Here is a 22,238-nt window from a genome sequence, read left to right on the forward strand (position 1 = left end):
TAAAAGTTGCTTTAAGTCTTATGGATGTTAAAAGGAAAGCATAAAGTATTACTTAGTGTTGTTTTCTTTGGTGGTTGTATTTGATCTAATGGCTGCTAAGATGTTCACTGTATGTTTTTAAAAAAGTTAACTTGAGCTCATAGAATAAACGTTGTTTTGCTTTTAAAAAATACTTTCCCAATTCTGCTGTACCATACCTCTAGAATGGGCCATGTGCTCCCCATACCACAATCTAGTTAAAGTTGTCGGTCAGGTGAAGTCCATGATAAACTTTATGGTTCAGTGAACCCTGGCCCATAACTCCCCACCCACCCCCTGCCAAACGGACTGACACATGGCGTTCGCCTTCCCGAATCCTCCATCCCAGCATGGGATTACCCATCCTCATAGACACGACCACGTTTCGTGCTGACATGCACGCCACGACCCATTCAGACGCGACCCGGTAACCAACCTTCCTTGACCCGATATAACCTAACGACCGGACGCAGCTCGTCATCCCCCGAGAACACGATCCTATCCGTCTGACTCGACCCTAGCACCCTATACACGCACGGCCCGCTCACAATCCTCCACCCCCGCCCAACCACCCTCACCGCAGCATGTGTCATTTAAAAGAGGGCGTGTCAACCTTCACTCCGCTTCTGTTGGACTCAGACTCAAGGCGAATCAAGATGCTGAGCTGCTTGAACTTTACCCTGCCTGAGCCAGGAAGGTGAGGCGAGACAGGCGCTATTGGACTTTAGCCTAGCTACGTGGGAATGAAGTGGAAATCTGCCGCAGAGTGCGGCTCCCTGGAGGCCAAGCCCAACCTTTTCGAAACGTGTGGACATTCGTTACGCTCTGCCTCTCTCTCCGTTAAAAGTGCACAACCAACAGTATTTCTGAAGTGTACGTATGATCAGTTTCTACTCAGGTACTATTCTACTTCTGCTGGCTAGGGGTTCTGGTGGAGGGAGGGGCGGTGCTGAGTGAGTAGAGAGTGGTTGGATCATGGGTTAATGATCGCCCCATGGCTCTAATGCATTCCTAAATCCTTCAAGTATTTTTTTTTATGGCATGTGCTGTCGACCTTTGATCAAGGTGCGCCCAGAGCTTATATTTAACACACAGCAAAGATTACTACCGCTTTAAACCGGTCAGATTCATGGACGAAATGACATGAAAAATGGAGATATGATTCACGTTGACGGGTACGAATCCACTCTGTCCCGAAGCTTCCTGGCGTAAGAACAATCAAATAGTGATTGTTCTGCATTCTGCCGTCTTCGTTTTGTACAAGAAACAAGACAGAAACACACCTAAAAAAAGAACGTGCCACTCCCAGCGGCTGACGGTAAGGCTATTTCAATTGATTATTGTTTTCTGCAGGTTCTTGTTGTTCCAGTCTTCACAAGCTGCTCAATTCTGGCATCGCCTGAACAAGGGAGCAGCCCTATTGGACGACAAATGACGCATTTGAATCAGTTGTTTACTTTGTCACCATACTCCAATACAAGTATTTCTGCGTAGGTCAACTATGTGCGGATTTATGATGCTGCTCGGAATTGAGAGAGGTAAAGGGGGAGGAGCCCCAAATTGAACATTTGTCGTATCTCCACGAGAGAATTTAAACCATTTCCAAGTTCCCATAATAATTGGCACATTTTTCCATTGCACGGCATACGTCTTCTCAACGTGTACGAATGAAGAGTTTACTCAATTTTGATAACGTCCACGCTATTTCATCAATGTTCTGACCATGTTGTAGTGGTATTTGGTCACGTATTAGGCACCTTGTTAGATTAAGTGCATAAATATATTTTCTGCGAGGATTGCCAGCCAAAGACAATATGCAATTACACTATTGGAGGAAGGGAGCCTCACAGTTCTCTTTCAACCATACAATTGCTGTCTAAATTTCCACATATAATAGGTTCAAGGCAACGGTGTCAAACAAAACATTATGTCTTAATTTATTCGGCCTTAGATGTAGATGTAACCTAGTTTCAGAGAATGCATTTACCTGGCTCCCTGGCATCTGCGTGACAAACCTTCCTCCTACCTCTTCTGTTTTTCTGTCAATCATTAAATATCTGTTCCCTCTATCAATTCAAATGGTTTATCTTTACTTACTTCATAAAACTCTTTAATTATTTGGGCAGCCTTATGAAATCACCACTTAACCTTCTTTCCTCCAAAGGGAATATCTCCAGTTTTATAAGTTTCTTCTCCTTAGTAGAGACGCTTATTATCTTTGATAGTTTGGTAAATATCTTCAAGCCAAAGAACATAGAATTCCTAAAGTGCGGATGGAGGCCATTCGGTACAGCGAGTATGCACCGACTCTCTGAAAGAGTACCCTATTTGGCCCACTTCCTCGCCATATCCCCGTAACCCCATCTAAGCAGCAAATGTCTGGACACTGAGGGGAAATGTTATCAAACCAATCCACGTAACATACGCATCTTTAGACTATGCAATCTTTCCAAAGTATTCAGGGTGAAAGACAAAAGTCCATATGAGGATTAGAAAATGTCTAATAAACCTCTCTCATGACTTGCTTGTTAATGCATTCGATTCCGTGATTACCGGAGGACCCCATGCGCTCCTTTTCACCGGGTGTTTTTTTCAATATATTATTTCATACCATGCAAGGCCAGCAACTGTTGCCCATCCATAACTACCCTGGAATGGCTGCTGGGGCATTTAAAAGGGAAATTAAGCATCAAGCGCATTGATGTTTGTCTGGAATCATATCGACCCCTGATGGGCTAATGGCGGCTGATGTCCATAAGACCATAAGACATAGGAGCGGAAGTAAGGCCATTCGGCCCATCGAGTCCACTCCACCGTTCAATCATGGCTGATATCAACTCCATTTACCCGCTCTCTCTCCGTAGCCCTTAATTCCTCGAGAAATCAAGAATTTATCAACTTCTGTCTTAAAGACACTCAACGTCCCGGCCTCCACCGCCCTCTGTGGCAATGAATTCCACAGACCCACCACTCTCTGGCTGAAGAGATTTCTCCTCATCTCTGTTCTTAGGTGACTCCCTTTTATTCTAAGGCTGTGCCCCCGGGTCCTAGTTTCCCCTGCTAATTGAAACTACTTCCCTACGTCCACCCTATCTAAGCCATTCATTATCTTGTAAGTTTTTATTAGATCTCCCCTCAACCTCCTAAACTCCAATGAATATAATCCCATGATCCTCAGACGGTCATCGTATGTTAGGCCTACCATTCCTGGGATCATCCGTGTGAATCTCCGCTGGACCCGCTCCAGTGCCAGTATGTCCTTCCTGAGGTGTGGGGCCCAAAATTGCTCACAGTATTCTAAATGGGGCCTAACTAATGCGTTATAAAGCTTCAGAAGTGCATCCCTGCTTTTATATTCCAAGCCTCTTGAGATAAATGACAACATTGCATTTGCTTTATTAATTACGGACTCAACCTGCAAGTTTACCTTTAGAGAATCCTGGAATAGGACTCACAAGTCCCTTTGCACTTCAGCATTATGAATTTTGTCACTGTTTAGAAAATAGTCCATGCCTCTAATCTTTTTTCCAAAGTGCAAGACCTCGCACTTGCCAACGTTGAATTTCATCAGCCATTTCTTGGACCACTCTCCTAAACTGTCGAAATCTTTCTGCAGCCTCCCCACCTCCTCCATACTACTTGCCCCTCCACCTACCTTTGTATCATCGGCAAACTTAGCCAGAATGTCCCCAGTCCCGTCATCTAGATCGTTAATATATAAAGACAATAGCTGTGGCCCCAATACTGCACCCTGCGGGACATCACTCGTCACCGGTTGCTATTCCGAAAAATAACCTTTTATCCCAACTCTCTGCCTTCTGCCTGATAGCCAATCGTCAATCCATGTTAGTACCTTGCCTCGAATACCATAGACCCTTATTTTACTCAGCAGTCTCCCGTGAGGCACCTTACCAAAGGCCTTTTGGAAGTCAAGATAGATAACATCCATTGGCTCTCCTTGGTCTAACCTATTTGTTATCTCTTCAAAGAACTCTAACAGGTGTGTCAGGCACGACCTTCCCTTACTAAATCCATGCTGACTTGTCCTAATCCGACCCTGCACTTCCAAGAATTTAGAAATCTCATCCTTAACAATGGATTCTAGAATCTTGCCTACAACCGAGGATAGGCTAATTGGCCTATAATTTTCCATCTTTTTCCTTGTTCCCTTCTTGAACAGGAGGGTTTCAACAGCGATTTTCCAATCCTCTGGGACTTTCCCTGACTCCAGTGACTTTTGAAAGATCATAACTAACGCCGCCACTATTTCTTCAGCTATCTCCTTTAGAACTCTAGGATGTAGCCCATCTGGGCCCGGAGATTTATCAATTTGTAGACCTCTTAGTTTCTCGAACACTTTCTCCTTTGTGATGGCTACCATATTCAACTCTGCCCCCTGACTCTCCGGAATTGTTGGGATATTACTCATGTCTTCCACTGCGAAGACTGACGCAAAGTACTTATTTAGTTCCTCAGCTATTTCCTTGTCTCCCATCACTAGATTACCAGCGTCATTTTGGAGCGGCCCAATGTCTACTTTTGCCTCCCGTTTGTTTTGAATGTATTTTAAGAAACTTTTACTATCATTCCTAATGTTACTGGCTATCCTACCTTTATAATTGATCCTCTCTTTCCTTATTTCTCTCTTTGTTATCCTCTGTTTGTTTTTGTAGCCTTCCCAATCTTCTGACTTCCCACTACTCTTTGCCACATTATAGGCTTTCTCTTTTTTCTTTGATGCATTCCCTAACTTCCTTTTTCAGCCATGGCTGCCTAATTCCCCCTCTGATGTCCTCCCTTTTCAAGTATTACTGTCGAAATTGTTGATTATAACAGTCATTGACATCGTTCATGATCATCATTGCTGAGATTAAGCTTTATATGTAGAGTAAAACCATACAATTCCTTCAGTGCAGCCGAAGACCAGTCGATTCATAGAGTCTGCACTGACACTCTGAGACCCTCACCCCGCCTGATCCCCGGAATCCCATAAACCCAGCTAGGATGCACTCTGGGAAATGTAGCATCATCAATCCAGATAACCCGCACAGCTTTCGGCCGTGGCAAGAAACACGGAGGAAACCTGTGCAGACTGGGTGAGAATGTGTAAACTCCGCAGACAGTTACCCAAGGCCGGAATAGATCTATGATCCCTTCGGAGTGAGGCAACAGTGTTAACAACTGTGCCACCGCAAGTTTTCAATGTATTTGAATTTAGATCGCACTACCTGCCGAGGTGGGGTACGAAACCGAAAGAGACGTGTAACTTCTCTTTCTGATTGTTGCTAACCACTGGTTGCCATTCATTCTCTGACAAGCATATCATGTAGACAACATGGGGTGGTCACTTCGCAAGTGGAATTTTGCATTCCGATAGGCCTGTTCAGTATATTAACTCCACCTATCACAGCCATGCTAGTCCCTCAGATTCCCTTGCCTTTAAAATAATACACGGTCGTATTCACACATTAAAGTGACGGCAACAGCCATGTTCAGTGAGAAATACCATGTTTTATTAAAGTTTGCATGAATAATAGTTTCTCAGTTTCACTCTTTAACGACCTGACTTGACTCTACGTTCAACTGATATCGCCTGGTAAGAGCGACTACAGCCGGAGAAGCCGTTTCCTCTATATATAGCGTTAAATGTAAGTTACAGAATTGGCACAATATTGAATAAGAGCCGTATCCATTTAAGAAAACATCAACCGGGACACAGAGTCACGAGTCCAGTTGTATTACCACTGCACCATCGGCTTTGCTTGTCACGATATTTTACCACATTCGAGTAGTTTTGAACAGGCCCAATGCTTCCCTGTTCCGGCACCAGTGTTAAGATTGCAAATGTAACTTCATCTTCCCTTGCATCATTTTATCGATTGAAATGAGATTTGTCACACTTTTCTGCATGATGCTTCACCCAATGAGCACTTGCCTGTCCAACATTTATCTGGTAGTTCGCTCGTTATCTGCCCATGTTGTAACTGTATCCTTAATTATATGAATAGACGAAATGCGTTATCATATGTAGGCCTCTGTAGCATGCGATATCAGCTGAAAGAAAGGCTGGACCTTGAAAGTGTAACACCAGGTAACCCGTTCTCAATGCAAAGTGTTATGTAAGTCTGGGATTCGCTTCCGTACATGACTGTTAAGGCTACTTGAATGTTATGTATGGAAACTCCCATGAAAATGCTTTAGACTGCATGGCTACTATGGAGCAACATGTATGTGGCAGGTTAATTTAATCATTAGCGTTTGAGAGTACAGAAGAAATCCCTTGGTCCATCAAACCTTCACCAACTTGCCTGAAAGAGATGTTTAAAAATTATTTCCGGCCATTGTTAATTATGTACAGACTATACGGTCAATCATTTAATACGGCATAAATACATTTATAATCAATTTTTCTCTCAATAACATTAGCGACATATCGCAAGCGATTAGTAACAAATACATTTTGATTTATGCTATTTTTTGAAGAAAGGTTTGCATTTGAGTTTTTGTCTGCATTAATTTCGAAGAAGAACTAAGTTCTTTGTCTAAATCCGGCTTAATAAAATGGCACGGTCCCTGGAATGACGAACTTGTCGTATGAGGAACGGTTGAGGACTCTGTGTCTGTACTCGTTAGAGTGTAGAAGGATGAGTGGGGATATTATTGAAACTTACAGGATACTGCGAGGACTCGATAGCGTGGACGTGGAGAGGATGTTTCCACTTGTAACAAAAACTAGAAGCAGAGGACACCATCTCAGATTAAAGGGCCCATCCTTTAAAACTGGGATGAGTAGGCATTTCTTCAGCCAGAGGGTGGTGTATCTGTTGAACTCTTTGCCGCAGGAGGCTCTAGAGGCCAAATAACCGTGCGTCTTGAAGACAGAGTTAGATACGTTCTTGATTAATAAGGGGATCAGGAGTTATAGGGAGAAGGCAGGAGAAAGGGGATGAGAAAATATCAGCTATGATTGAATGGCAGAGCAGTCTCGATGGGCCGAGTGACCTAATTCTGATCCTATGTCTTATGGTCTTATGGTCTAAGAGTATACAAACATTTAATGGACTTTCTGGAATCTAAAACCTAGTTTATCCTAATAGAGGTTTAATCAAGAATTTGTAGATTTCAATCATTTCTGCGCTACTACTTTTGCTCCGTTTCCTTATGAAGATTTATGAACTGTCATTTTGTTTCAAGTTTTTGAACTTAACTCTCACCTCACTCTTCTGATTGAGTGACTTAAATGCTATAGATATTAGTCGACTGTGGTGCAGAGTAGACCTGGCAAAAGCCCGTTTGAGAGAAGCACTAACTTTCATTCGATTGCCTTAATTCAACTGGTTCTCACTCAGTTTCCGTTCATTTCATGTAGTCCTATCCTGTCCAATGTTTCACGTTGTTCGCGGTCGATGCTTCACTCCTGAGCGCATAATACACGGTATGTCCTTCTGAAAGCCCCCTTTGTGATGTGTTAATTGCGCACATACAAGGGATGTGTTTCGTTACCCACTCACAAGTTGAATGTTGATCTGTAAAATGCAGGACGATTTATTAAACGAAGGAGCAAAGCAATGGCAAACATTTAAACAGAAAAACAAAGAACAAGTTTCAAAAACCTCCATTTAAGTGAGCAACTGATTGACATGTTTGAAGAGTGCCGTTTCATTTTACATTTCATTTGAAGTATTCACAAAGTACATGTGGCTTTAACTTATGCAGAAGCCTATCGTTGCAGAACCATAGAATTGACAATGCTAAGGAGGCCATTAGACCAATCGAGTATACATAGACATTTGAAAGAGCATCCTACCTCAGCACAGACCTCCAGCTTAACCCCACCTAAACTTTGGAAACTCAGCGTGACGAATGCACTAAACCTTTGGATTGTGGGAGGAAACCCGAACATCCGGAGGTAATTCACAGACTCGAGGAGAAGGTGCAAACTCCGCACAGACAGTCACCGAGGCTGAATTGAGTCCGGAACCCTGGAACTGTCTTGCAGCAGTGCGAACCGCGGTACACCGTGCCACGAGGCAAACCGCAACATTGTGAATGTTGACATTTATCATCTTTGAAAGATAAGAAGCATTATGCATCATCACCGAATATTACACTAAAATATTTTAGCCAGTAAGTTGCCAAACAAGTAGCGTTGCCTACCCTTTCAGTTGATAAAAATGAGGCCAACTCGTCATTCGGCGCCAGTCTGCAAAATTAATTAAAACACCAATAGCTTTCACAGAACCATAGCATTTCAGGATTGTTGCAATTCAAAATAAATAATTTCTCCCGTATTGCCCACGTTAACTTACTGCAAGAACAACTCAATGTTTCTACCGACCGAGTCTTGACACCCCCACCCCACTTTACTCACCCGTATTTGCACGTCTTGGCGCAGTGGCTAGAACTGGGACTGCGGCGCTGAGAACACGGGTTCCAATCCAGGCCCTGGGTCACTGGCCGTGTGGAGTTTGCAGAATATCCCCATGTCTGCGTGTGTTTCACCCCCACAACACACAGATGTGTAGGTTAGGTGGATTGGCCACGCTGAATTTACTTTTAATTGGAGAAAAGGTAATTGGGTACTCTAAATTTATTTTTAAAAGCATTTGCACGTGTTTACCATATCGGATTTAGAAATTTAAGATATTGTCTCCCTCCGCCAAGCTGCCTCGCATTGAAATTCAAATGTACATCACCTGCTGTACAAAGAGAAAATCGACATTATGTTATTGGTTATTTTCCCACTGACTTACATTGAATTGCCTGGCTCCATCCATTCTGTATGGACACTTGATGATTTTGCTTGTATAGACAACTAAATATTTTCTCTTTTGTAACGAGAGCCACTCCAACATCGTCGTTCGACCCACCCAACTTTATTACAGCAACTCGTTTCTGTTCCACACCCTCCAAAGCCTCAAGTCATATTGTTGTTCGAGGATTAGACCTAATTCTTCAGTTAGGTTGAACTAGAGGTGTGTAGTTCTCCTAGTTATAGTTTGTTTATTTATATAACCAGGTGAATACACAGATAGGTTAGCTGATAAATACATAGGGAGACAAATATTAAACAAGTTGGACACATTGATAAGCAGGCATGTAGATATGGAAAGACATATTAATAGAAAGATAGATAGATGGATAAATAGATAGAGAACGAAAGAGTGAGAGAGAGACAGAGTGAGGGGGAGAGAGAGAGAAATATATAGGTCGATAGATAGCTAGATAGATGGATGGATAGATAGATAGACAAACCGATTAGTAATGGACTTAGATTGATTGTCACATGCTCCGAGTTACACTAAAACATATTATTCTGAATTATTGTTTTGAGATAATGCTGTTTGTTCGCAGTTACGTAACAGTCTATTACTGTTACTAACGTCATTGTATTATTAGTTTTACCATTGAAATAACCAGCCTCTTTATTCTTTCCAAGCAGGCAATAATTTGTTTTTGAATCTCAATTCCAACAAGATGTTAGTATGAACACGAAATTAGAAATAATCTTCCGAATCACGACAGTAGTATTCGGTTAAACATATCTTCATGAAACCATGCTATGATGGACTGACCGACTGAAGGAGGAAGTAGGCTAAAAGTGAATAACAGCATAATTTCAACGTCACGGAAATATATCAAGTATATCAAGGAGTACAGACTGGCCTGAAAATCAAATGTTAGCATCTGAAAAAATGACAAATATAGGTGCAGCCAATAGAAAGGAATATGTATTCAACACTCATGACGTTTCCACTGGACAGATAGATGAAGACGTCAATTGGTTAAGAACATTTTTCAATTGTCTTTGCTGTAAACATCGGATAGTGGGTGTAAACGGAAGTCAAATGCGTGTAATAGTGAACCATGCCAAGGCCACATATTGTCTCTCCAACACCGCGTTTGATTCTTCAAATGATGCAAATGCTAACGATTCTCAAGCAGCTTTCACACCAACTCCTATCTCAGCGAATAATACGAATACAGAGATTTCGAAATACACAAAGCTTGAGGATGTCAAGGAGGGTCAACGTGGTCTAACGTCGCAAGAAAAGCGAGACACAGGTAGATATTGACACAATACTTAAAATTTCTAACATGCAGTTCAGTGCTTCCGAGCTTGTCAATGAATGAACCAATTTCCTTACAGACAAGCTACAGCTACGTCAGCTATCAAGTAATGCACTACTTAGTACAATTCTTCTGGAATTCAGTTACGCATTTCAGCAAATAAGATTGAAAACTTTGCGTCTGTAATTGGTGTTGGATTAAAAACCTAAACGAGTGATGCTTATTTGGCAATCATGTATCGTGCTGACGAATTTTATTCGTGTCGACTTCAGCAGGAATGCGTAATAGATGTCCAATAATTAGCATGCCCTTCCCTATCTCTTGTCGGTTATAACAAAACATTAACTTAGTTCACATTAGTGAGTAAATAATATGATATTGACCCCCCATCAAAGACCACTTGTGAATTCCACGGTTGTCACTTCTCGCCAATCAGGAAAAGGCTCCTTTCTCTCCTAGCCTCTGTCGACTCCCTCTTGTTTTTCCTGACCTTCATGTCGTTGTATTGCCTGTAGTACCAAGATTGAATAGCTTCAGGAAGTTCATGGAAGTAGAAATTATAAAAGTCTGAAATTTGTAAGATGCTCACAACTTCACAAAAATCAACTTAATTAATCTCTATCATGCTCTCTCTCCCCCCACCCCCTCTCTCGCTATCTCTCTCTGGTGTGTCTCTCTCATACACAAACACGCACAGACACAAAACACTCATGGTGGATTGTTATGTCTTCTTATTACATAGGGGTGTTAAATTGCATGTTTCTCCTTCATTGTATCGTCAAGAATAATTGTAAATTATAGTTTTCAAAGCTAAAGTGATGTTTTCTAAATCCAGAAGTCTTTTGTTTTAAATGTAGAGCATTTGGATCGAAGTTTACCTCAAATCGTGTTGTTAGTCGATTATCATTGTAATTACTATTTCTACTAAATTGTTCAGGTTACTTTTTTCTGATAATATCTATCTAAGTATTTTATATTCTTGATTTATTGAGAGCATGGGAGAAATTATTCGAAAATAAAATTTCGTAAACGTTCATCTGGTCTCGGATGCGTCAGTGAAGAATCTTATAATAACCTATTTCTCTCATTAAATTTGTAACAACATGTGATCTTTTTGTTCCGATCCCTTTATTTTTCATGCCTTCTCGTGAACTGGTTTTCCATTTGAGTGAGATTTGTAGTACTCCTTCCATTTCCAGCGATTCATTTTTGTGCTTTTTCTACCAAGTGGGTAATTGCCCTGTAAGTGTGCCTATTTATTTTGTTGCCTATTAAATGGTTGTAGAATACTTCTAGCTCTGTACCTGCTTGTTTGCCCATTGACCGGTCAGCCTCTGTTAGAGTAGTCGATTCATTTTTCAAACCTTCTACGTTATCTCAATTTGCATTAAAATATATTCTTTGAAATTCGCTTTCTTTACCGAGTGAAGGCGAAATTGCTTCAAATGATTACTGTTGATTACGATAACCTTTAAATGTAATATTCTTCACACATTTCGGATAGATTTTGATCATCAAACGATGAACGGGTTTTTGTTCATTATCGGCTCCAAGGTATACTGTTCCAAGAAACGAACATGAATAAATCTCAAAAATTCATATATATTTCTACATGAGCAGTTTTGACGTTACAAGTTGATGTCCCGGTTGAAGTTCCTCATTTTGCATAAACTGTTCGAAGTTAAGTAAATCCGGGAGAGAGATTTTTATGTGACAGAAAAAAGATAAATAACGTAAAAAACATTTGAAAAAGGAACTGGAGTGGGCTGTTTTGCGCCCCGAGCCGGATCGTCCTTTCAATAGGATCATGGCTGATCCGACATTCCTCAGGTCCACTTTCCTGATCTTCCTAATAACATTTGATTCCCTTACTGATCAATAATATATTCATCTCAGTCTTAACTGTACACAAGGACTGCACTACTCTGCTACCCCTATCCACAGCTCTCTGTCGACAGGATTGCAAAGTGCCACAACCTTCTGAGAGAGGAAATTCCTCCTCATCTCTGTCTTAAATCGGCACCACTTTATTCTGAGATACGACATCTGCTCCTATGAGGAGAAACATTCTCTCGGCATTTGGCCTGTGACTCCCCGTAAGAATCCTTAATGTTTCAATAGAATCACCTCTATAACTTCGAAATTCCAATGAGTGGAGTCTCAACATGGTTTTCTCTTGCTCAGAAGACGATTCCACCATACCGGAGATCATTCTCTTAACGTTCTCAGTACAGCCTGCAGTGAAAGAATATATTTAATTAACTAAGGGAACCAAAAGCTATCCACAGTACTCCATAGGTGGTCTCACCAGTATCTTACACATTTTAGCGAGACTTTGCGACTCTTATACTGCAACTCCCTTCAAATAAGGGCGAAATTTCCAGCAGCATTCCTGATTGCCTGCTGTACATTTATACCAGCATTCTGGAGTGTCTTGCACAGCTCCCACAAGTCGCAGTGTGTTGCAGTTCGACGCACCTTCAGTCCATTTAAAGAATGCACTATTATTTTGTCCTCCGCTCCAAAATGAGAGATTTCACATTTTCCCTTCAACTGTTTTACAGCCGATCAATATTTGTCTGCAAACTGTCTTTAACCCTTCTGTGACGTTTCTTCTAATTATTTTGTGCTGTCTGCAAATTTGGCTACACTATATCACCTCCCTTATTCCAAATCATCAACATGTAGGTTAGACGGCTTTTGTTTCGGTGCAACATCGTGGGTCGAAGGGCCTGTACTGCGCTGTATCGTTCTATGTCCTATGTTCTATGTATTGAAAATTGTTGTCGCACCAGCACTGATCCTAGCGGACCAACACTTGTTACAGGTAGCCAACCTGAAAAATAGCTCCTTATCCCCAGTAGCCTCAAGATGTCCAAATATAATTACAATTTCTGTTCTTCCTATGCAGTCTGATTGAGAATTTCTCGAAAACCAATTCGTCAGGTACGATGTCCCTTTCATGAAGCCATGCTAACTCTGCTTGGTTAGTTTATTATTTTCCAACAGTGCTCCTATTACTTACTTAATAATGATTCAAACATTTTTCCAACAATAGATGTTACGTTAATCGGCCTAACAGTACCAATTTTTGCCTCCATAATTTTTTGAACAGGGTTGGCACATTGGCAGTTTTCCAATTCTGCAGAACTAATGATGTTTGCAAAAAAAAATAGAACAAATGCTTCCACTATCTCTATCATTTAGAAAGTAAATTACTGCAGTCGTGTTATATTCATAGTGTGCAAGTATAGGATAACCGTCTGATAATGTATTTCACTGTCTGAATAGGCTCAGCTAGAGTTGCCAAGATTGAGGTTCTTATCTTCCCAGATGAAGTAAATAAACAGCAATGCTGAGTTTATATTATTATACAACATTTAATCTGCCATTGCCCTCTGCAGTGATACTAACCGCCGTTTAAACTTAAATGCTTATTACCCACATCTCAGTGAAATACGCCCAATTTCAGGTGAAGATAATGCTACCTTACCAATCTTATTTAGGATAGATGTTCAAATCTATTTCTTTGCGATACTGCGTCTTGAACATAAAATGCCACACCGTTGAAGCAGAGGAAATAGGAGCAGAAGCTGAAGACTTGGCCCTGGAATACCCGCACCGTCGTTCAGCAAGATGATAGCTGATACCCTTGTACAGTAGCGTCCTCTCGACATACCCTACTGCCCATCGGTTTCCTTAATTTGTTCACTGTGCAAAAGCCATTTCTGAAATTAAGTATTTGGCAAACAAATTGTATCATTGAGAAACAGTTTCATGACAGCTCTCTCTGAATTTTATTAGGTTCTAATCAAGCATTGCCAGCAGTACAAAATACGATTTCTCGTGAAGACCCAGATCACGCAAATGGTAAGCAATATCTTCGATCTTGACCTTAATAGCTATCCAAACAGAATGAACGATCACAATATAAGACACTAAAAGTGTCTGTAAAAGTATCAACTTTGAGAAAATATAACGTCCAGTTTTGCTCAATTCTGGAGACTAACAAAATGCTGATAATCCATAGAAATTCATCAGAAATATCCCATTCAGATTGCCAAAGTATGTCAGGAAGACCTTCTAGATGTTGTACTATTTCGGCTCCTAGATGTCTGCTTGCAAAACGCAAGCTATGCAAAGTTCCCAGGGAAATCAATTCTATTGTCTGTGTTACGGCAAGTTTAGTGGAACAGACTGCAGCAATAATATAAACGTGTCGTTTTAACTTCTGTTTTAGGATTAGAGCAGCAACATAAAGAAGAGCAACATGAAACTAACACAATGTTTAATGACAATCAAAAACTCGGACTTTCGGACCTCGAGAAACAAGAATATTTTCGACAGTTTTCTGAAAATAAAGAAACTGCGGCGACAGCTGTCAGACTTTTGGAGCAGAATAATAACTTGGAGATTCTTTTTGAAAATGCTTCCTGTCGTAAAATCCTCTGTGCATCTTTGGAACATTATTTGCTGCACCAATGTCAATGTGATAAAAGTCCTTCGATCACCCTGACGCACCTCTTATCAGTTTACCTCTGCAAAGCGTTCATAGCACATTCCAGTCAAATCACCTCCAATCTCCACTTCCTTCTGAAAGTCTCTGAATCGGCCTGTGAGAAAATCAACATGGAGACCTCCACATTCAAAGATTTGAGCTGCCACGAGACATTCCAGAAATCTGAATTGCAGTCTTCATTTCTGGCGGCCGTTATGGAGAACGAATCATCTACTGGGGTTACACATCAATTCGTCCATCAGCCAGTTCAGGTTTTTTTAGCCGCGGTTGGGCTGTTTCTGACTACAGGCCCAAAAGAACTCATCACGCTCGTCAAAAAGCATTACAGTGAGAAGCAAGAGCAATCGGTCATATTTCTACGCTTTATCTTCGGTCTTTGCTCAGCAAATTCATCTGATATGCTGGAGGAATACTTGGGTCCTTTTCCGGGTGAAAGCATTTGCCATTTAACTGACTTTCTGAAATCATGTATCGAAGTGGGTATTCACAATATGAACAACGAGAAGAGAAAAATTGAACTTCTGAATACTTTGTGCTACCTGTATGAAACACAGAATGAGGAACTAGCCAGAATTACTCTCGGCTCTGTAAAGCAACTCGCATTCGGAGGCTGGAAACCTATAAGATTGACTGCAAAGAATTGCACAGCTATCGCAATGGGATTAGAGTTATGCAACACGGTGGAAGATCTTAACCTCAACAGGTGTTATATTGAAGATAGTGGATCGCATCGCTTAATACCTGTGCTGCATAAATGTAAAGTGCTGAGGTATTGCAGGACGTACTTAAATTAATATGCAGAAGCAGGGAAGGGGGGAGGAAAGAAAGAAACAAAGAAAGAAAGAACGAAAGAAAGAAAGAAAAAAAGATATTATAGCCAATTGTATTATTTGTAAACCCAGGGAAGTAATTCGAACTAGAAGTATTACACTTATTAAGAAAGTCCGGTTGAGAACTTCTAACAGGTACAGGTACATGATACAAGTGAGAGACATTTAGTTGTCAAAGAGGATGTAATGTTGTACATTCTAAGTGCTGCAAATATCCATGAGTTAATTTTTTGTGCAAAATATTTGCCAGGTATGGTTGCTCTTTCGATGAAACATGAAACTAAGAAACACGACCTGACTATTGTTCTGAGCTAATTCAGGTGTGCTATTCATACCCTTAGCAATGCAATAATTCTTACATTCGCAAACATTGATTCGAGGAACAGAATGACGCTACTTCATTGTTCTCAGCCCTTGTTCCTGCTGTGATCGTAGACAATCGATTATGACCCCCCCAAAAAAATTAGTGTATAATTGCGAAGTCAAAATAGAATGCTGGCAAAATTTCAGTTCCTCTTCTTTGCAAAACTTTCGATTCTGCATGTCATGATGCTCGAAATTCTACCTTAATATCAAGCGGTGGTCAGACTTAATAACATGATTCGGTCAGATCCATAAACGGCATCATCCGATTTAACTGAAAAATGGCATTAAGCTCCACTTTACCCAAAACAACCCGAAAAAAATATATCCTTATTTAACTCTAAGTATTGCTGTAGTTATAATATGCATCCAGCATCGCAAAGTTAGACGCAGTTGATTGCAATTTCGTTCAGAATGACAACAGTAGGTTGCAGTTTTAAAGATTGATCGGTTGGTATGTTCAAGGAAGAACCGCTAAATAGGTTTACGTTATATTTTATTTCACCATGACCGTAATCAGGTTTCTAAGACAAGAAGCAATTTTCCAGCCATGCCAGTTATTAAAATAATACTCGATTGCTGTCTTCTGAGATTTTCAGTCAAATCAGCTTCTAGTGTTGGTGTGGAGATGAGATTCCATTCACTATTAGTGCCTTTCTTTCCTTTTGTAGGCTAAACGAAAACAAATTGAGCGACTCGTCAGCAAAGGGTTTTTATGACGCATTAACTAGACCAGACTGTCAAATACATACACTTGAGTAAGGAGTACTCTTTGAAACTTCACTCAATATCTTTTGATCCAATGTTTATTGTCTCCATTTGAATAAACAGTTTGGTTGAATGAACCACACTCTCTCTTTCGGAACGCGCAAGCTGTAGATTGAAGCGTTGCCTAAGGCTTAGAACCTAAATCTTCCCTGTCGCATCAGTATGGTCCTGAGGACTGTTTATTTTTTTCTGAATGTGCCGCCTTTGTGATGAGGTCATAAACCCGACTTCTGGCCCGGCTATTCTGGAGAACATATTACTTTTATGTCAGCCTTTTCATTTAGCAAGTACAATTCATCCGAGAGCACTGCCTGTCATTTCCAACTGTAAGCTGGCACGTGCAGTCAGTCATCGGGAACCCTTGCTTTTGCTTGTCGAAGTAGCATCCTTGTTATACTTAAGAAGAAATAACTGGATGCGTTGCCGTAAGATGAAAGGTTGCAAAGCGATTCACAACCGTTGAACTTAATTTTCAAATGTACGCTTTACTGCTCTTCGGATTAAAATGTTCAACTACTTAAGCCAAGCAGGGTACCTTAAGCACCACCAAAAGATGCGATGTGTGCGAATTATGAGTGGTTGTAATTCCCTTTTCTCCGTCCACTGGTGCGTGTGGCTGTTTTGCGATCATAGGTGATATCTATGTTTTTAAGTGTCATCCAAAATATATCACACCCATCCCTGCAGTAGTTCCTCATTATTGTAGATAAGCATCAATCTAGGGGGCTGGCTTTGGAGTTGGTCTTAGGTGCGCAACATTGTTATTCTGAAATGAGACTTCCGGCAACTCAGCCCAGACTGAACTTTGAAGGACATTATTATTTTGTAAACATAATTATATCAATGTACGTCTGTTGGTTTCTCGAAAAACACCACTGTACGTTTTCAGGCGATTCTTGGAACTTCACTATTTCTCTTTTATCCGTTCAGGTTGTGGGATAACCAGTTTACGGACGTTGGTGCTGAACACATGGTCTCTGCTCTACGTATAAACCGGACATTGCAAGTACTGGTCTTCAGCCATAACAGATTGGAAGATTCAGGAGCCAGACAACTGACTGCCGCACTGAGGGATCCTGGATGCAAAATCAAAATATTAAGGCAAGACACTTCTGCATTTCGATAACTAACGGTTGATAATGATTGTAGAAAGTCATACAGCTATTGTCATTACAGACTTACCAAGCAACAAATCATGACTTAGAATTCAATTATCGGAAAAGTAATTCCTCGAGTTAAACTATGGCTCTCTCACATCTCCAGACTCGATTTTAATGGACTCACTGATGACTGCGCAGACGACATTGCTTCTTCTGCTTGTGCAAGCTGGTCTTTGATCGGACTGGATCTCGACAGAAATAATTTCAGTGATAAATCCATTGGTCCATTCATGCGTCTCGTAAAAAACAGTGCACGTTTGAAGTGGATCAGGTACTATCCGGTTCGATTCTTGTCATTATTCTACGTCAGCTTTAATTCTTATATGACACCATAAGAACAAATACAGAGATTGCAATTCAATAACCTCAGCTTTACAGTACACACGCTTATTTGAACAATCTGCATGTGAAAAGTGTGTGAATTTTTCTTTGCTGTAATTACATTAATGCATGTTTTGTAACACTATGTCATTGCTTTGGTGCCCCACGTCAACAGATTATTCTATATTGTTTCAGGTTAGCATGCAACAGCTTCACAACATTTGGAAAAAGACAACTGAGATCACAGCCGCAAGGTAGAGCATGTGTCGAAGTATGGGTGTGACATTTGTTTAAACTACGAGAAGGGCTTCTGTGACGACTAGAACACACTGATAAGATTTATTTCTGTTATTTCATTGCAATGCATTTTTGAATAAATTAGGACGTTAATCGAGACACTGGACAGTTGTTGATAATATTTGAATTAAAGCACAACTGTTTAACTGAATTAATTCATGACACTGATCTCATCTATCTTAAACTAACTATACAAATTGTACATAGCGTGTAGTTTATGATTAAACATGGGCTAATACATGATCATAACGTCACTGGCTCCACGTACTTCCGCAGTCATCTAGTTAAACTATTAACCGTTCCAATGCCACTTGACATAGTAATCCGAAAGAAAAAATCAATGTTGAATACATACTGAGTGGTTCAATTTACAGGGTAGTAGAGCGGTCGGTAAAGGGGAAAAGGTTAAACTGTTGAGTAGATGAAACTACAAACTGACGCACTGGTGGCCAATCAGATTAAAATAAAAATATATTACGATCACTAACCGGACCACAGACTGGAACCAACCGTCTTCAGCTGCTTAATCAATTGCCTTCGTTTCAACATAATGTCAGATGTAGGGATTTTCACGGATGATTGCACAATGTTCAGCATCCTCAGACACTAAATAAGTCGACGTACAAATGCAGCGAGACCTGCAAAATATTCAGGCTTAAGTTGACATAGGCAAGTAACAGTCGAGTCACACAACTGACAAATAACTAACATCTCGAAAAAAGAGAATCAGACATTGACGTTCAATGGCATTACCATCATTCCACGACTGACACACAGGAGCAATCTTGTGTACCATCTGCAAGATACATGGCAGGAACTTACCAAGGCTCCCTACAAAAGCAGGACCACTAACATCTTAAAGGACAGAGGAAGCAGGTATATGGGAACCCAACACTCGAATGTTGCCTTCCAGTTCACTCATCATCCTGATTAGGAAATATATCACCGTTCCTTCACTGCCGCTGAGTCAGAATCCTGGAACTCTCCCTCATAGCACAGTAGATGCACTTACAGCAGAGGGACTGCAGCGGTTCAAGAAGGCAGCCCACTACCACCTTCTCAAGGAGCGTTACGGATGGGCAAACAATAATGGCCCAGCCATCGAAGCACACATCTGGTAAAAAAACAAGTTTAAAGTATCATGGGAAACCTCATATTCTATTCACGAATCAGCACCGGTATTATGCTCTCAAATCAAAGGCCAATTCCTGGTTAAAATTCAGAGCAAGTATTGGAATCACACTCGCATTTTGATTACAACACAGAGTAAAACACCGGTCACAAGTCACGCCAGATTTTGATTTCCAATCCCAGTGCACACGCTGACCGCCAATCACAGCCTACGTTCTGAATAGAAATTACAACCATGTTTTACATTAAAAGCATAGCCCACGTTCTGGCTCTTCGCCAACTCCTTGACACAAATCTGTTCAACAATTCGATCACCAATGTAGGCTCACATTTGAACACATCACCAAGCAGTGTCGTTGTCGATTCGTGTTACTGCGATTTTCCAAAGACACACAGCCCAGTGAAGGGCTTTATTTCAATCACGTCAAACAAGCGCATTATGTGAGATGGATTTAATGTTCCTGAAATACATGAGTGGACTGCGGAGCCATTAATAGAGCGTGGTGACGTCGGGCTCATATTAGGGCGTTATGGTGACACCCCACTCGGGCGGCTCAAAAAATCAGGAATCCGGTTTATTAAAATATCACTTCAAAAATACAAACTTCTTCCTGAACTGCCTAGCTCACTGCAATAGTACAGTCAGACCTAAATAATTCAACTTCACGGTGATATCTGAATCAGAATGATAGACTTTACAGTGCACAAGGAGGCCATTCGGCCCATCGAGTCTGCACCTGCCCTTACAAAGAACAACTCTACTCAAGCCCATGTATCTACGCTATCCCCCTAACCCAGTAACGCCCACTTAACCTTTTGTGGGCACTAAGGGCAATTAAACATGGCCAATCCACCTAACCCGCACATATGTGGCCTGTGAGAGGAAACCGGAGCACCCAGGGGAAGCCCACGCACACACGGGGAGAACGTGTAGACTCCGCACAGACAGTGACCCAGCCGGGAATCGAACCTGGGACGTGGAGCTGAGATGCAAGTGTGCCACCCACTATGTTACCGTGATGACCTGAATTATGTAGGTTATCAGTTATTTCAAGGACAAGCTTGTTGGGGCAGGGTTTGAACGGGCAGTGAGACTAGAGTATCAGTATTTCCTATCAAGCCCATTCACTGCAGTAACTACTCACTGTTGAGTGAAGAGAGGAATGATGTGGGTATGTTTCATGAGGAGAAATCTCCAATGAATTATGGTCCCTCGTGATGGGTTGCTTCCCTGTCAATTCCCCAGGAGTAAAGGATGATTTGTGTCTGAGGCAAATGTGAATTTATCTATCAGTTGGAGACACAAACTGCGGGGAGGAGCAGAAAACGATTGGAAGAGGAGCATAAAGACGGTAGGAGGGAGAGGAGAGAGGTTTGCGTTGGGCGCTTTGGGTCCTCAGAAGCGTGACAGAGAAGCTCTCGACACCATGGTTCAGGGTGAAGCAGACACCCTCACCGTAGTTGCCTATCAGTTTACGCAGGGCGAACGGAATAAAGGCAGCGGCCTCGTACTCATGAGTTCAATATAACCTTTCATGGCAATGTGTCCAAGTCCTCCTAACCACATTGAAACTATTTGCCTTGTCAGCCACCTTCGCCCAGGCAGCATGACTCTGAATGGACTCCCTCCTCCACCCAATGTGTGACATCAGTTGCTGACACTATCACGTCCTGCACACAGCACTGCAGACACGCGTCGTTGAATCTTGAGGCAGCTGTTTCCCATCTTGTACGTCGCTTCCTTCATTCGGATGCTGCAGATATCAATGCATTACAATGTATCATCAATGTTCAATTCCTCAATACCAAAGGGTGTGAGACCTGCCGAACGTTAAAGTTTATGCCACCTGCGAAATTTGGTACTATTGACACAGATATGGAATAAGTAAAGTTAATTTTAACAAGCAGAAAAGACTAGGAATTACTCAGCACATCACGTAGCATCGTTGTGCCAGAAACACGATGAACACTTCGAGTCCGTATGATTCTGCTTTAGAGCTGAAAGAGGTAGAATTGTCAAGGGACAAGTGAAGAGAGGGGATGGAGGAGGTGCAGAAAAATAGAAGTTCGTGGCTATGCGGCAGGCCAGGAGAGCTTTGACGCACGTATCATGAAGGCATTATACTCTTCACTGTGTTAAATCTGGAGCTAAAATTTCCATCAGGATCAGGTATTGGACTGTATAAATAGCAGAATAAGGGGAAGACTATTCTGCGTACAAAACATAAGAACACGTTAGCGACCTTGAGGGAAGTGTTGCTTGGGGAAAAGAAAAACATCAACATGAAGAACAAAGTCCATGGTCTCAGTTTGTTCAACTCATTGTCACGTGCAGAAAGGTATTAATGCCATATAGTACGATGAAGTGCTGTTCCTTTATGGCAATAATAACTAATAGGTGTATGCGAGAAAAGGGCAGAACTGCACTTTCAAAACAACAGGGGAATAATGATTGGCGCTTTTCTGAAGTAATAAATAGCGTGTGATATTTCTTTAAGGGTTCGGCCACTTAATATCACAAACCCTAGCAATGTGCCTAGAAAACATTACATAAGTGAGCTTGGAAACTAATCGATATTGTTTTTTACATTAGTTGTTCAAAAACTCACGAAGATCAAAATAGCTTTCCAAAGTCACCTTCTGCCGATAACAAGCCTTGTCAAAAAGATATAATTGCAAAGCATTCCGGTACAACCCGTGCCATACCAAATGAACCACGGACACATTGGCATTGTCTAGCACTAAGACTAGAGGTAGATT

General features: G+C 41.3%; 1 protein-coding gene and 1 long non-coding RNA gene across 8 annotated transcripts; one reads left to right on the top strand and one right to left on the bottom strand.

Moving 5' to 3' along the window:
• Positions 1-688: 688 nt before the first annotated feature.
• LOC140410167 (NACHT, LRR and PYD domains-containing protein 1-like) lies at positions 689-18,498 on the top strand. 6 transcript variants are annotated; one of them, XM_072498129.1, is made up of 9 exons: positions 689-916; positions 1,084-1,336; positions 9,461-10,083; positions 13,894-13,959; positions 14,330-15,377; positions 16,473-16,559; positions 17,500-17,670; positions 17,833-18,000; positions 18,246-18,498. In XM_072498129.1, the coding sequence occupies exons 3-9, from the start codon at positions 9,696-9,698 to the stop codon at positions 18,331-18,333; spliced, it is 2,016 nt and encodes a 671-aa protein (XP_072354230.1). In that variant the 5' UTR covers positions 689-916; positions 1,084-1,336; positions 9,461-9,695; the 3' UTR covers positions 18,334-18,498. The 6 variants fall into 6 exon arrangements, with proteins under 6 accessions (XP_072354230.1, XP_072354231.1, XP_072354233.1 ...); XM_072498130.1 differs by having other exon boundaries at positions 689-1,336; positions 9,458-10,083; XM_072498132.1 differs by lacking the exons at positions 689-916; positions 1,084-1,336 and adding an exon at positions 7,560-7,927 and having other exon boundaries at positions 9,458-10,083.
• On the bottom strand, positions 5,510-9,002 carry LOC140410168 (uncharacterized). 2 transcript variants are annotated; one of them, XR_011940521.1, is made up of 4 exons: positions 8,772-9,002; positions 8,176-8,221; positions 7,233-7,544; positions 5,510-6,326 (listed from the first exon to the last, which is right to left on the bottom strand). It is a non-coding gene; the product is annotated as an uncharacterized lncRNA (long non-coding RNA). The 2 variants fall into 2 exon arrangements; XR_011940520.1 differs by having other exon boundaries at positions 8,176-9,002.
• Positions 18,499-22,238: the final 3,740 nt, after the last annotated feature.

Source organism: Scyliorhinus torazame, chromosome 4 (genome assembly GCF_047496885.1).
Source record: "Scyliorhinus torazame isolate Kashiwa2021f chromosome 4, sScyTor2.1, whole genome shotgun sequence".
NCBI lineage: Eukaryota > Metazoa > Chordata > Chondrichthyes > Carcharhiniformes > Scyliorhinidae > Scyliorhinus > Scyliorhinus torazame.

Coding starts and splice junctions, on each gene's coding strand:
- LOC140410167 (XM_072498130.1), top strand. CDS start 9,696: ATGTTAGCATCTGAAAAAATGACAAATATAGGTGCAGCCAATAGAAAG. Junction 13,960..14,329: donor AGACCCAGATCACGCAAATG/GTAAGCAATATC, acceptor CTTCTGTTTTAG/GATTAGAGCAGCAACATAAA. Junction 16,560..17,499: donor TGTCAAATACATACACTTGA/GTAAGGAGTACT, acceptor TTATCCGTTCAG/GTTGTGGGATAACCAGTTTA.